This window comes from Cottoperca gobio, chromosome 5 (assembly GCF_900634415.1).
Source record: "Cottoperca gobio chromosome 5, fCotGob3.1, whole genome shotgun sequence".
Taxonomy (NCBI): domain Eukaryota; kingdom Metazoa; phylum Chordata; class Actinopteri; order Perciformes; family Bovichtidae; genus Cottoperca; species Cottoperca gobio.
Window position 1 is genome coordinate 10,711,229 of NC_041359.1, and position 16,674 is coordinate 10,727,902.

Consider the following 16,674-nt stretch of genomic DNA (forward strand, 5'->3'; position numbering starts at 1 on the left):
GTGTGTGTGTGTGTGTGTGTGTGTGTATGTGTCTCTTGCCCTTAGCTGCTCTAGCTGCCAAGATAAAGTGGAGCAGGCCACCAAGTTACAAGGACACTCTTACACAAAAACTAACACCAACTGTGTGTACCTCCACCTTCATCTCCACATACTGGCTACTCTGTTGCCTGAAATCTACAGTGTGCATCACTTTAAAAGTCACAATTGAATCATAAAATATGCAGTGGCATGTCAAACCACTCTACAAATGTTGGCACTAAAAGGTGAGATGCGTACTGACAACACAAGGAAAGTAACGCTAGTGTTGGCAGCTAATGCAACTTCCAACTGGCCCCCTAACTCCTCCCGATTATTGAAGCCATGTACTGATTTATCTACCAGGGACATGCCTTCATACAGAGTTATTGAATATGACAAATTCAAAAGGGATGACACTGACCTGGGAACTGAGGTGAGGCTGGCCAATATATTATCCAGTGTAGCAGTGCTGATATTTACTGTTAACATGTGTGGCATAAGTCTTCATTTTCTGTGATTTCTGATTCAGTATTTGTAATTAAAGTTGAGGAAAAAAATGTATTTATTAAAAAAAGTAAAAATATCAACTCCTTAATCCTGATTCGAAACGTCACAATCGGTAAATTCGCACTTCTTCTTTACAGTTCTTCACATTGACAAGTCAAATGACGTGTGGCGCAGACACAAGTATCAATATGCAGACCAGTAAATCAGGGCATAACTACGTCCATTTATGGCTACCTGTAGGAGTGGAAAAGGGGCTTATGCACATGAACCCAGTTCCACAATTATTTATACTTATCAAACATAATCATGCTTACACACAGCTTTATAAATGTGACGAAAGGAATGCATATTTACATTTCTGTCTTTGTGTTGGTCATTAATCTACACAGAAGTGATGCATTTTACGTTTCAGCAGTGACAACTAGGCCTGCATATTGCACCTCAATACGTCTAGAGTCCCAAAGGAAGTATCAAAAACCAGAATTGAATACTCAAATGACTTATTCTTTGATTACATATATACTGACCTTTACGTTTCTGATTTTAGATCATGAACAATTTCAAACAATACCCCGCCCTATCTGCAACAGTAGTTTATTTTGTAATACAAAGAGCGTAGATTACAGATTACTACAGATCCACTCTTTGACTGTTGAAGTTAATTTTACGGCCGGGCGTTGGTATAGCCAGCTACAGAATGGACTCGCTTAGCCTCAAACACATTTCACAAACCAGACCTCAGACACAAATCTCACCCTTTTTAAATCAGACAATCTTTTCCCCAAAGCTCGTTTTAGATCTATTAAATACAGACATACTCGCATCATGTACAACCCCACTTTTCTTTCTCCCCCCTCCCACCCTCTATCTCTGCTTCCTTCACTCACCACACTAATGAGACAGAAAAACAAGGGGAGCAGCTGGGCCTGGGGAGCAACAGAGATGCTACACGCTCTCCTCTGCCTTCCCCCTCTCCTCCCTCCCTCCCACCCGAACTCACCATCAAAGTAGACACAACCCTCACCAGCGGTGGGGCTGGTAATGACCACGGGCACACACACACACCACATGTGACCTATAACACTCTCTGTATGTCTGTCTGTGTGTGTAATGTCTTGATTATTAGCGGACCGTCAAGGTGGTAATGTGTGTGTGTGTGTGTGTGTGTGTGTGTGTGTTGCAGTGCAATTACATCCAGTGGGGATGAGCTGTGTTGTGATTGTACAGTTGGTAGGAGGGTTAAGATATACAGGAAGTAATGGCTAATGGGGGTACAGCCTGCTCTGAACAGCTGGTCGTAGACTATTGTGGTGGAAATGGCTGTTGCAACATGCAATACAACAGAATTGTGTATGTGTGTGAATGTATGCGTGTGTGTGTGTGTTTGTGTTTGCGTGTTCATTCTGGATCGACCCAAATAAAATATAAAACTGGGGCCCTATGTGTTAACAAGGCCTCGTTAGACGTATACCTGTGGTAATTGCTGTATTGAGACATTATATATATATATATTGGGGACAACGATGGCTGATTCCATGTTCCGCTTGTTGTGTTGTCATTTGATTCACAGCCACAGAAAGCTGTATTGTGTTCATGCGCTGTGGTATTATTGTGCGCATGTGTGTCTTAATATGTGCATATAACAGTGAACTCACCTGTCTGTCGGTCAGCGTGTAGATGTGCTGCTGGTCTGGGCTGAACAGCATGTCTCTCAGTAAGGGATTTCCTCCCTTGCTCACGGTCACCTTCTCGTAGAGCACCGCTGGACGGTTGGGACTCACAGAGTTCACCAAGATCTACAGAGAAACAACATAAGATAACAGTTAGATAAAATACTCAAATACTCATAAATTACTACTCAATATTCTTATAACACTCTTATAAAGACGGACACAGTGAACTTTCTCCCTAACCAAAGTTGAAACACACTGTAGTCTCTGTGTATGTTTCTCCAGCTGGGGAAATAGACTGCATTTACTTCAGCAGTCACAGGTGGTCATTATTACAGTGGGAGGCAGTGTGAAATTATCATGGAGTATAAGCATAGAAAATGACTTATTATTGACTGGATAATGATGTTATTACAACTGTAGAAAAGCATTATTTAGCACCCTAATGAAAACCTTTCTAAAACTGAAATTATGACAAAAAGCGGTGTGTATAAAAACAATGTGGTCCTGTATGAATGTAATCGTACACTACAACTGTAGACAAATCTAAGTATTTATCTCTCGGTGTAATTAGGCAGGCGCGCACACACACACACACACACACACACAAAAATGTACTTTGTAAATAATTTGCCCTGATATGGAAAGTAATGGTGCAGATACTAGATAGGAGATTGGCTGGCTGGGGATGGCTGTGAGCCAAAATCATCTCGGCAGCAAATGAAAAGCACAGAGAGACGGGGGGTGGGCATGTATCAGCTCTCCATTACTGAGCTTTGTCGACTCGCACTGCTATCAGCCCACAGTGACAAGGAAGGGACGCAGGTAATGACTAGCTGCAAAATGATACTGAACACACACACACACACACACACACACACACACACACACACACACACACACACACACACACACACACACACACAAAGAGGTTCACACTCAGATAGATGAAAAATGATAAGATGAAAACAGACACACACACAGACGATGATAGATACGCATACACAAAATTTGTTTTGATAGATATGTACATATACACACACACACACAGGTTTGCACGAGTGGACACCGAGCACACACACTTTGCGATGAAATAATTTATTTACAATCTCACCAAAAGAAACCAGGGGCAACAATCCCATTATCTCTCATTGCCTGTGTGTGTGCCAGAGAGAGAGAGAAAAAGAGTGAGAGGCAGACAGAGAGAGCTCATAAGGCTGTGATGAAGCACTGGAGATGAGAGGAAATATGGATGTTATTATCTAGATAATGGGCCCGTAAACAAAGGATACACTTCATTCACGGATGGCTCGCATCTAGATGAGCAAACACACACACACACACACACACACACACACACACACACACACACACACATCTTTTAAACACAGAAAACCGGAATAAGGAAAAAATGCTGGCTGACACACACTAAGGTGAAAGAATAGTTTTTATTTTGTGGGTTCGCAGCATCATTTTCTCTCTTTCACACACAAAAAAAAGAGCCATTTCAGTTGGCAGCCACATCTATCTCCAGACCAGACACCCAAGTCCAGTTCACTGGCTAATGACCAGTCCCCGCCTAGACTGGTTTTGTGCACACAATAATAGAGAATAAAAGTCTGTCTTTCTGTCAGGCTTCCTATTTTCTGTTTGCATCCATCTGCTTGTCTCTCTTCCAGCCTGCAAAATCCTAAATGTACCACTACTATCTCTTCATAGTTTGTCTCACTCTGTCCATTAATTCCAGTATCACTTTACAAACTCGGCGTTGGTTCTTTGTTTCACTCTTTATTATCTCCCTACCTTTTCCCTTTCTCTGAGGATGCAGTTCATATGCAGTGCTAATATTTAAACAAAGAATATGTGTGGGGAGAGTGAGATAGGTGAGAGAGAGAGAAAACAGAAGAGTGGGCGAGTGAAAGTTGGTGACGTGTGAAAACAACAGGTAATAAATCGTCTGAAATCAATTCATTCCACAGGCGCTGCAGCCAAGACTGGCCTGAGAATATGGGAAACCAGGAGAGAGAACAAAGGACTATGGAACATATTCACTGAACAGATGGATAGATGGGGAACATTTGTCTAATTCAATCAAACCGAGCTACTGCGCCTGGGAAACAAGCACTAGAATCTAATAATCAGGTTAACAGGGCTGTACGTTTAGGAGGGTTAAGAGCTTCTACTAGAAGTGTACAAACACGTGTGTACAATCATGTGTGTGTGCAATAAGGTTGCATGCCTGTGCATGTCTGGCGGTTTTCACATTTATCTACAAGCACCTGTAGTGTATCAACATGCACAAATCTGTATACATTCACAGGTTTATGTTTACATGCATATATATACACACACATGTGTGTGTATGTGTGTGAACCATGTCAAGAAATCAATGCAATAGTCAGTGATGATCGGAGATGCTGCAGCCGTCTCCTCTGTATTGCTTCATCCATCTCCACTCTCTCGTCAACATGTATAATGTAACATTAACAGACTTTAAACACATTAGGGGCACCGTCTTAAGTAAGGACGTAGAGAAGCATTGCGAGAAGGAGGAGAGGACGAAGACAGAGTGGAGTGTTTAAGAGTGGGGAATAATGAGGCGCGAAAGCAAACAATAGCAAATTAATGATTACAGTAGGAACAACTATAGTCTTTGTCTCTCAATGGCTCTGATGTAAAACTCATAAATATTACTCTGAGATTGTCCATGAACTACAATTGGTATTCCTTCCTGGATTGTTAATTGTTAAAAAGAGATGAAGTAATAACTGCTCTGTGGAGAGAAGTGGCCGAACAATGTTGAAAAAAACTCAAATCTAATGCAGTAAATTAGTGAAACAAGTTATGGAATAACTTGTAGTGTAGTGGCACATTTTTAACATTCCCGGGGATTGTATTACCATCCCTGACTTTCCTTGTCGACAACATGCCTCTTATTCAGAAACCTTGCATAATTCCTATATGTGAAAAAAAGATTGCAAACAAATAAAATACACCATCACCACACTGAAACACTAAACCCGCCAATCCACACTAAATCCCCTAATGCCTGGTTTTATCTGTGCCAGGCAGGCCTGGTTAGCTGTGATAGACACACAGGATAGCTAGCTGGTGATAGGGAGGCTGGCGGTATGAGGGTGAGAGAGTTTGGAGATAAGACAGTGGCACGTCAATGAGAACGATGCCTGTCATAGCCGCTAGTGACAACTGATGGAGCTTGTGCACATGAAAGGGAGAGACAAAGAGGCAGAGAGAGAGAGAGAGAGAGAGAGAGAGAGAGAGAGAGAGAGAGAGAGAGAGAGAGAGAGAGAGAGAGAGAGAGACAGAGACAGAGACAGAGAGAGAGAGAGAGAGAGACAGAGAGAGAGATAGAGAGACAGAGAGAGAGAGAGAGAGAGAGAGAGACAGAGAGAGAGAGAGAGAGAGACAGAGAGAGATCGTCAATTAAGTGTCTTCTATTGCATAGAAGATGTACTATAAGAAGAAAGGGAGGAAGAAGGAGCAAAAGTGAAGAGCGTGAGGAAGTGAAGAAGAACTGAAAGAGCTCAGAAGGATGGAAGAGCAAAAGAAGAAACTTACTGTATAGAAATATTGACTTACGCAGTAAATTTGAAGAAGTAAAATCATGAGGTAAGGAGAAACTCCCAGAAAATGAAAAGGCAGCGCATGGAACGGATAAGAGTGAAATGATCCAGGTGCTCCCAGGTCTGACGGAGAGCCATAACACACCAGCACGAGCATAAATCTGCAATAATGGCTTTGACATTTCAAAGCAGATCTGGAGACGTGTGTGAACACAAAGCATACTTGGCTCACTAATAGCATGTTAGGAACGCACACACAAACACATACACACATGCACAAACTCTACCTTTATAGAGGGGTAGACAGCACATAACTAGGTCTACCCATGCATAATGGTAGCAGGCCCCACATTCCTGACTTTGATGTGGAGGAGGGCCCCCCGTGTGTATGTGTGTATGTGTTTAAGGGGCACTGTTGAAGTGGGGAATTCCATGTGGCCCTCTCCAGAACAAAAAGAAATGAAGAAAAGCAGCAAGAGGGTCATGAGGAGAGAAAGTGGCAGGGTCCGACAGTCATTGGACTGTGGGAAGGAGCGATTAAGTGGGTGACGGAGTGAACAACAGATGACGATACTTTGAATAAGTGGACTCTAGTACCTGGGGGATCTTGTGTATTGTAATATACCACATGGCTGTACTTAGCTAGGGCTTACTGTTGTTAATGCGACCAATGTTTCATGTTTCATTTAAATCATTGATTTATTTTCATCCACCTCACAGTATGTGATCCTTTCTGTGACTGTGAACATTTCTTTCCTATTTTTCTGCCTTTAAAGATCATTTCATCTGATCAAAAGCTCCAGAACAGCTACTAAATGTGGTGCCATTTTTTTTTAACTGCTGTTTCCAAGGGTAAGAATAAACTCCACTGATCCCCAGCGTTTAAGCCAACCAGGAAGCTCTTGAAGTGCTCAGACAGACTACAACTCCATGACAAAAAGTCTATCTGTTAATGAAGATTGTGTAATTGACAGTTTAAAAGCTAGTATTATCAGTATTACTGTTCAAGAGAAATTTCAACCTCAGCTCAAATACCCAACGGAAATGTATCCACAATTTTCATCCCAACCCTGACCTTGCAGACACCCTACAACGTCATTGTGTCTGGGATGAATTCAGGCTGTCAAATAAACAGTCACACACATCATATAAGACTCGGTGGAGACCACCTAATGACAGCTCCATGTAAACGTCTCCCGTATCCTCCGTGTCCCTCTTTAAGCTGTGTTTTCTATCTGCAGCAGGGGCGTTCAGATAAAGGGCAGAAATCGCTCACTTCCTATCGCACAGTGAGCTTGGCAGAACTTGAGCGCAGCAAGGCACAAAACAAATCCATCAATTGTTCTCGAATGGCAAGATGTTGCCGTTAGAAACATCGGAAAACATTTTTCAGTATTGATGAGTTCCTAAAAGAAATTCAAGAGGAAAGGGCCACTAGCACCGAGCACTTGAGCCTGTACTCTTAACCCCAAACACACACACGCAGGTACAGTACAGTGGGTAGTAGTACACTCATTGTCTGTGGTGCTGCTACAGTGCATTGTTAGTGAGAAGAGAGCATCCCTGGATATAAAGAAATGGAAAAACGTTTTTTTTATCTAGCAAAAAGAGACTTTTATTTAGCTCCCATAGCTCCAAGGTTGACTGTGTGTGTGTGTGTGTGTGTGTGTGTGTGTGTGTGTGTGTGTGTGTGTGTGTGTGTGTGTGTGTCTCTCTTTCTAAGTGAGTTCTGGGAGCAGATGGAGCATCACACCTGAGTGAGTGATCGCCTTGATATATCTATGGGACAAATCCCCCACCACCACCTTCACCATTACAGACACATACATACACAGTATATACAGCCGGCACACAGAAGAGCTCAGAGTAAACCTAGACCATATGTGGGTCAGACAGCCTTTCCTTCAACAGCACCAAGACAGACAAAGAGCTATGGTGACAATGATGGAGGAGCCGTTCACACACGCACACACACACAGTGGAATGTCAGTGTGGCTGCTATAAAAACACAGTGTGAGTCTGGAGCGGGTTATTTTAAGGTCTGGGAAGGAGAGCAGATGCAATCATGAATTTTGCTCTCTTTTATTGGAGCTTTAAAAGGCTTTATTGGTGTGAAATGTGACAGTATTTGTATGAGGGTGTGCATAGAAGGAAGCCCTGCTATGGTGAGAAGGGCTTGTTTCTTAAAGGAATATGTCACCCACAAAATGATCATGTGTATATCAATCACTCACCCCGTGTAACCAGGATCTTTTTAGGAAGCTTTTCTCTATGCTTCCACAGTGAACAAAGATTTTAAAAAACGGAGAAAAGTCTCGATAGATTCAGGGTAAAAGGGGGCCGCGTTTAACCACAGCAAAACTATATCCAAACATCCGTTAACTGTCACACAACTCGTGCAGTATTATCTAAGTCTCATTTATTAAGTCACTCGCTCACTACTTCCCAAACACATGCACTTATCGCTAAAACACTTACTATTTAAAACGAGTAGCGCACCTGCGCAGCGTGAGGCAGAAGTGTTCTGCATGTGATTGGGAACTAGTGAACATACAACTTGATAAATGAGACTTGCACGAGTTGTGTGAGAGTGTGTGAGCGGACGTTTTGATATAGTTTTGCTGTATTTAAACGCGGCCCCCTTTTACTTCAATCCATCAAGACTTCTCTCTGCGTTTATTTGATTCTTCGTGGAGGTATATAAGAAAAACGTTTTCTTCAAGAACTCAAGGTAACACGGGGTGAGTAATTGATATACAAGTGATCATTTTGAGGTTTTACTTTTACTTTAAAATTACATATTTATTTATGTCTATTGATATACATAGATATACACACATCTTCTTACACACCTCTCGGTAATACTTTCACACACCACCACACATCACTGACACTAATGCACACACCATCATGTTGCCTGTACCTCGAAGCACAAAGAAGCATGGGGTCTGGAGCGCTCGTCTATCAATATCACAGCTCCATTAAAAGACAATTCTCTAAAAGTCATCTATTTTTATCTTTCCTACACAAGTTAGTTCTACTGCCGTGATGATCTATTGTTCATTTTTCCAAACTCTGTTATGGAGGTGAGATTTGGTTTGTCAGGATGTAATTTAAATGCATCCTAAATGAAGCACAATCTGAAGCTGCATCTGACAGGTTCAATCAAAGATCTTGAAGTGGACATCGAGCACTCGTCGATGACTTCAAATATGTGGCCGTGTAATTCAGCGTATTCTGTCATATCAGATTACTTGCTATGCCAACTCTTATTGACTGGCTTTGGTATTCACCCACATGTCTGCACTATGGTTATTCATGTGTGAGCCTGTGGCCTTTCACCAGCAGAGCTTAGAAAAGGTCACATACTAACACACGCGCACACACACAGCTACAACAGGCTGCGAAGAAAGAGGAGGCAAGAAAAAACTAAAAGCAGGGAAAAGGAACAAAGCCCTCCTCCCAGTGCACATGCATGCAATATAGTGTAAACACGGAGAAAGTAAGTGAGCTGCTTTAGCAGCAAATTAAACCTATTCATCACTGTTGAGGCCTTTAAATCCTCATGCTCGCTGAAATTAAAAGACCTTGTCATCACTTCTTCCCAGTATCTCTACCCATGTCTTGCATCCTCAGCCTTCCGCTGCTGTGCATTTCTCTGCTTTTCTCCCATTCATCTCACGTTTATTCACCTTTTTCTCCCTTCCCACCTCTCTGCTTTTCCTTCCTCTCTCCTACTTCCCTGCAAATTAAATGCTTTTAGCTTGCAGTCGTCAGATAAGTGTGTGTAGCGAGTCGCTAGACACGATGCGGCGGCGGCATTTCATCTTCCGACCATCACTAAATCAGGCTAACTCAATCATCTGCATGGAGTTACACACACATACACACACACATACACACACATGGGTGTGAAAAGCACTGCATGGAGAGAGGTGCTTTACTCTGACTGATTTTATCAGCTGTCTTGCAAACGGGGGAAGAAATTGCACCACAACATTATCATATATAATAAGATGAGACTCGAAGATAGAGCTTTCCAATTGAATGCCTTTTTAGTGTCGCCATTGAAATGAGAAAAGACCTCCTCTTACATTGAGGCGCAACACAAATCCCTTATGGGATATCTCAACCGAGACAATATTACACATTTACATCAAAGGCTGCTGAGAAGATGTTTATGTTAAAGACATAACGTGCATACACTTAAAGACTAGATTTAATATTTAGACAGCTGTGGGTGCTTGCAGAGAAGAATAGAAACCTGGCGCATGATTCCAACAGTGACACTGGCATGTTTGGACCACTGCTAACCCTTCAACCCAGTGAGGGAAAAGTGAGGGCTATGCTAACAAGCTGCTGGCCTTATCAGGCACAGGAAGGTGGGAAACTAAACAAAGATTGGGAAGAGTGCTAAATGCAATGAGGGGGGACTGATGCTATCGTCTACGGAGTGTGTATGTGGCTTTGAAAAGAGAAGTGGAGCACATACAAACACAGGACGAGATCGGCTGGGGAGTAGAGTGTTTGTGTTGGAGTGGGGGAGGGCGTTTGTGTGAGAGAAAGTGTGTGTGCATACAAAGTGTGCTAGGCTAGTCTATCAATTTGCATTTGTAGCAGAATGCCTGCGTGCAGTGAATTCATGCAAGTTTGCAATTGTGCGTCTGGAGTTAATCTAAATCAGTCAAATTAAAATGGCATCAATTAATAGCTTGAAGAACTGAGGAACGTAAACACACTCCCACTCTTGATGTGACACTATGCAGCGCCGCTTGACCTGCCATTTACTGACTAGATCAGCCATTCACTAGAATTACAGCAAATGGGACCTAATCTTCAGCTGTAATTACCAAGGTAGGTATGTGTGTGTGCGTGTGTGTGTGTGTGTCCATGTGTGTGTGTGTCTTCCTGTGGGAGAGCCAAAGTGATTACATGGCCACTGGTGCCTCTAATAGCCTCTTTTAGGGAGAGAGAGCGAGAGAGATGAGTGATTTCCATCTTTCTTGGGAAGGACCAGAATTGTGGCGGAGGAATTCTATGGTGGTTAAGATGTGGGTCTGTTTTGTCTGTGCCGTCATGTAAGAGTGTGTGCGTGTGTGTGTGGGTGTGTGCATGAGTGTGCAGATGTTTGTAATAGATGTAACACAAGAGGCTAATGGGAGCCAGGCCAAAACCACACCTCAGCGTAATGTGTGCCAAACCATTCCTGGCCACAATTGCCTGCCTCTCCTCCGCCTTTCATTTCTCCATCTTCTCCCCTGCTCGTTTTATTTCACCCCCCTCTCAAATCATTTCTGTTTTTTTCTCACTTTCAACTTCTTTCCCTTCCTCTTTATTTTTGTTTCGACACTTTAGTTCACCCCACAATCCTCCTCATCGATCTTTATCTCAACAGTATCTTCCTCTTCTGTCTTTCCAAAACACAAGCAAAAGAGAGAAAAAGCAGAAAGAACAGAAAGAGAGAAGTTGACGTAAACAAAGTCAAGATGAGCACAGAAACCAGCGGACTGCAACATTGTCAAATTGGTGACAAAGAAGATGTTTTAAATTAAGGATAAGGTAACAATAGGGAGCTTGGTGGCTTAAATGAGAGGAGGTTTAGGGGGGAGAAAAGTAATGACAGAACACACACACACAAATAATGTCTGGCAGTTGTCTGGCAAAGAATGAGGAATGCAGATGCTGTTTAAAATAAGCTTTTATAGCGTGGTAGAGGGATTTACAGCAGCGGTTGGCCGTCTGTGTGTGTGTGTGAGTGTGAGTGTGTGAGTGTGAGTGTGAGTGTGAGTGTGTTGTGTGTGTGTGTGTTCAATCAATGAGTGGCACTATTCAGAACATGTTTCCTGTAAGTTTAGTGTTGCAATAAGAGAATTTCTTTTCTTGCTCTTCACTTTTGTTTTTCTTCTCGTTAAGTCTAAAAAATGTCAGGAAATAGTGAAAAATGCCCGTTACAATTTACTGGAGCTCAAACTGATTTATAGCATCTAGTATTCTAGTCTTAAACCCAAAGAGATTCGGGTTGGATATTCAATTTTCAATAACATATAATTAAATAAAAGGTCACATTTATGGAACTCGTATTTGACTTGATAAATGCCTTAAGGCTCAGTCACAACAGAAAACAGATCAAATGGAACAGCAGGTCTTGGTGAAATATTCGATGGCAGAAGCTTGGTGAAGTAGGGACTGCTCGCAGGTAGCTGGAGAGCTAACAGTTAGCTCGCTAGCAAGCCAGGAACCTGCTGGTCAGTCAAAATAGCTCTCTGAACTTATTTGAATGTATTCTGTACTGTGAAATATATTCCCCCTGTTGTCCTCAGGACTGCACAAAAGACTACTTAATAAAATGTTATTGGAGATGTAAAAGTGCTCTCTGACCCAACTAGCTTGCTAAATGTTAGTTAATTAGAGCTAACTGTCCAGTTGGCAAGTGTGTTAACTTCTCGTAGACGAGCAAAACAGCTAAAGAATTACGATAGATTTCCTCCTATTGTACACGCTCTAGCTTACAATTCCCTCAAAGGTCAACACATCAAGACAGTTTGCGATGTTGGTGTAGCCGAGCCTTTAAAGGATTACCTCATTAATCGACTATTTATTTCAGCGCTGTAATTGATTATTTAAATTCATAAGATGTCAGAAGACACCATGTTGTAATAATTATTGCAATAGCCTACTCATTTTGCCCATGTCACCAACTCTTTCAGTGTGTGTTACACACTCTATAAGGAGGTCAAAAGTATGTTGGTCTAGGGATAGTTCTGTGTGTGTGTGTGTGTGTGTGTGTGTGTGTGTGTGTGTGTGTGTGTGTCTGTGTGTGTGTGTGTGTCAGTTCCACATTTCAGGATGGGTCTGGTGGGATTTCTGCTGTTGGCTCAACACGGGTGGACTCTATTTGTGTTTGTCCAGGAGGCAGAACTCTGTTTTTCTTGGCACACGCCTTACATTTAATGCCTTCTGCTGAGAGTTGAGGAGAGAGATGTACAGATGGATGAGGTTTAAGTTATTGATACACCGAATCTGGACAGGAAGAGGTGGGGGGGTAGCTTTTTTTACTCTAGGTGACTGTATAAACTTGAGTGTTCATTTTTGTGCATAAAAATCTTCACAAAATCAGAAATCCATGAAGAGCAGTGAAGAGAAGGCAGTTTGCAAATTGTGTTGATGAACAACAAATGTTTTTTGTAGCAGTTTGCCTTTTTGTACGCACATATGTACTCATTAACAAGTGTAATGTATTGCTTTTTTAATTCCTTCAGTGGAGGTCGACAAGTTCTCTTCTCCACACAAGCAAAGACAACATTCTGTCTGAACCTCAAGCCTGACCCTGCAATAAGGCAAGAACAAATAGAATTGTTTTTCCTCCCCGCACTGAGCTTTATATCCCCTCATCCCTCCATCCCCAGGTGAAACCTTATTTTTTGCTTACTCTTCTTTGGGGGGGTGCCAGAGGAAAGTCCCTGGCTTGGGTTTGGGCCTGGTGCGAGGAATCCACCTCTGAAACTGAGGAGAACTGGGAAGACTGCCACGAACGGGAACATAAATGAGAGTTGGAGCAGTGTGGCTTTTTTACGCCTCCTGGAAACTCTTTTAACACTTCGTCTCTGTGTTGTTCATTCAGCATTCTTCTCCGCTTTACATTTTTATATCTCACTCCATCTCTCTGCTCAGTTCCCATTTCCCTCCCTCCCTGTCCGCTCATTCCACTCTCCTGGTGTGCTGTAATGGTCCGCAGGGATGGTCTTGGCTGCTGCCGACCAAACACAACTAGCATGACTGATTTAAGAGCCAAAAGACTGGATTTGACAGAGGGAGGGAGAAACTGTGTGTGTCTGTGAGAGAGAGTTAAACAGAGGGAGAAAAAGTGGAAAGTCCAGTACATGCTGAAGTGAAACAATTAAACAACTGAAGAGAGACTGGGCTGCTGCAGTCATCCAAACAGAAAGCAGAGAATAAAAGACCACACATAACTCCAACTGGACCCTTTTAAAATACACCAAATACTATAATATGCATGCCCGTGTGTGTGTGTGTGTGTGTGTGTGTGTGTGTGTGTGTAACAGCTGTGGTGTATAGATAGTGACATTTAGCAGATGTGCCTTCCCTGTGTGCAGGCACACTGAGACATGACCTAGTCCCAGGTGCTATTTAATCCCTTATAGTCGTGATATTACTCATTAAATGACACCAATGGAAAGGAGAAGAGGAGGATACATTTTTGACATTTTGTTAATCCTAGCCTCCTCTATTTTGAAATGCTTACATTGCTCAATATTGGAACTTCTCTTTTTTGGGGTTTTGGTTTGGATCAGCTAAGTCTCCTGAGGTAAACGGGTCATTCTTTAGTACAAAGCTCCAAATGAAAGTAGCATAGAAGATATTTATTACTGAAAACTGAAAAATATTGCATTTACAGATAACACATAGGTTAACACATTTCCTGGTGTGTGCTGAACACCAGGTGTGACACTGTGATTTAAAACAGTGTGGTGTTTAAGGAGAGTCTATCAGTTCCCTATTCGTCTCAGCTGTTGTTCAGAACTTGATCTCGATTTTAATCTCACTTATCCCGTCTCTTATTAAAAGCACATCACCACAGATTTGGGGCGAAACAACAGCGCAGTTCAACGGTGTACACAAAGTGGTAGAAGGAATGTACTGTGATTTGTTCGGTCCCTTGAACACACCTTTTCACAAACATTACAGAAAGTAGGCGTAGATGTAGGTTGGCCCATTTCAGAAAGTTAATCTCAAGGTATCCCTTCCTGAAGTGCCTGTTTACAGGAAGGGCAACATCTGAGGGAGGTCGATAACAGTGTCAAAATGATTTCTTGTCACCCGTCCAATGAGTGGAGATGAATACACAAAACCAAGAAGCAGACGTTGTCCCACTTACAATGAGTGGAGCTGAGTAATAAGTCATTAATAGTCCATGACCACAGGTACACTGAACCAAATAATGGGTAAAGCTTTCCAGCCTCTGGGCCCAGGTGGATAGACGCATCGCATGCTTCTATATGTGGGCTGCAAGTTTGGCGTGCTCCACTCAAATAACATCTATTAATACCTACACTGCTCAACTAAGGGCCCCTCTACACTGTCTTATGTAACCGGAGGGTCACAGAGGGCACAGATGGACTACGGTTGTCTACAGTATGCACACATATGCACAAATACATGACACTCTCTGCCTGCACTGGAGTTGGTATGCACGCACACACACATGCATGCACGCACACACAAATGCACACAAGCACGCACTCCAGGAATGTCATAGCAGTGCCTTAGCAGCTGGTACGACCAGGTGGAGGATAGATGTAACGTCTCTGGTTTGGCCCGTAGCTACGGTAACACAATGGGGCCCGACCAATGGCCGTAGTCTCTGGGGAGACGGTGGGGGTGGGTTTGGTTGACACCCAAAGCTATCCAGATGATACGGCCCACCCACGTTCAACCACATTCCTGCTAAATTATGACAATTAGAAGCCATAATCGACAGGCTGTATGTTTCTGTGGGTTCATGCAGGCTGAGCCGCAGTCCAACAATGGCAACATCCAATTCAGCAGGGACGTTACCAAGAAAACCAGGAAGTGATTTTTTATAAACTGAAGTTCAAGTTTACATGAGTCTTTTGTTTTAAATAGTGTTTGTTTCCCACATGGAGAAACTGTGTTTAGGTGATTTACAGTGCACTAAACCATAACTAAAATATTATGTTGTAATGTGTTGAAAGAGCTGAGTGTGTGTGTGTGTGTGTATGTGTGTGGTTTGTCTCCGAGTCAGAAAGAGACAAAGGCAAACACAGAGAGAACAAGAGAGCAGAGTTTGCCTTAAGTGTTGGCCAGCTGGGTCAACTCTCATTCCTCTATGTCAGTGAGGGAAGACATGACGGAGGTATGGGGAGGGAGGGAGAGAGAGAGAGAGAGAGAGAGAGAGAGAGAGAGAGAGAGAGAGAGAGAGAGAGAGAGAGAGAGAGAGAGAGAGAGAGAGAGAGAAGAGAGAGAGAGAGAGAGAGAGAGAGAGAGAGAGAGAGAGAGAGAGAGAGAGAGAGAGAGAGAGAGAGAGAGCGAGCGAGAGAGAGAGAGAGAGAAAAGATCCAGGAGGGAAGGAAACAGAAGAAAAGAATGATAGAAAAAAAACAACAGCAGAAAAGGAAGGGAGATGAAGACAGACCATTAGTCGCTAACTATCAGGAAAAGGGTCTGGACATAATTTGAGTCTAGCCAGGAACAAAAAGGAAGGAAGGAAGGAGTGACATGAAAGATAAATCTGTGCTCAGCCCCGTTTTCTTTTTCCCCAACCAGCAAGTCTGTCTGTTTGTCTCATCAGTGTCATCATAAGTCAACTTGGACTGAGAAAAAACAAGCCAAAACCAGGAGGTGATGGGGGGAAACTACTCACTCTCGTATACACTCAAACCTTAGCCCTCTTTTATTTTGCCATGGGCTGGGCAATGGACAGAGATTTGTGATTCATTCAATCTAGATCCTGATGTACTCCAAAACTGACACGTGGACTAGGATGCATACTGGGTTAAATGTATACTACATTGGGCATTTGTACATGATCAACTTCTTGAAATCTGAAAGAACGGCTTTAACTGGCGCAAAAATCCAACTCTCTCAATGTTTCCTCTCTGCCTCTTTTGACCCACACTGAGGCTCGATTCTCATTCAACTTGTGAAAGTTAATTTGAAATGAAATGAAACACACAAACACACAGAGTGAGGGAAGAGTAACAGCACCGCTTGATAAGAAATGGCATAAGCATCAGGAAACTGTGCGCCATCATTAGCATCTAAGGAAATGTCTGTTTGTTTACGTGTGCAGCCTCCGACACATGTCACTGAGCATAAAGTCTCGTCCTCTTCAGTCTGCTTCCTAACCATCTCTC

General features: G+C 42.7%; 1 protein-coding gene across 5 annotated transcripts in view; it reads right to left on the reverse strand.

The window, feature by feature from the left end:
* plxna1b (plexin A1b) overlaps nucleotides 1–16,674 on the reverse strand; it is a 185,371-nt gene that overhangs the window by 100,830 nt on the left and 67,867 nt on the right. For all 5 annotated transcript variants that reach the window (XR_003832241.1, XM_029430967.1, XM_029430969.1 and 2 more), the window contains one exon: nucleotides 2,181–2,321. Coding sequence is in view for 4 of the 5 variants with exons in the window: in XM_029430967.1 (XP_029286827.1) it covers nucleotides 2,181–2,321 (141 nt within the window). In the remaining variant the exon portion in view is untranslated. The remainder of the gene's footprint in view (nucleotides 1–2,180; nucleotides 2,322–16,674) is intronic.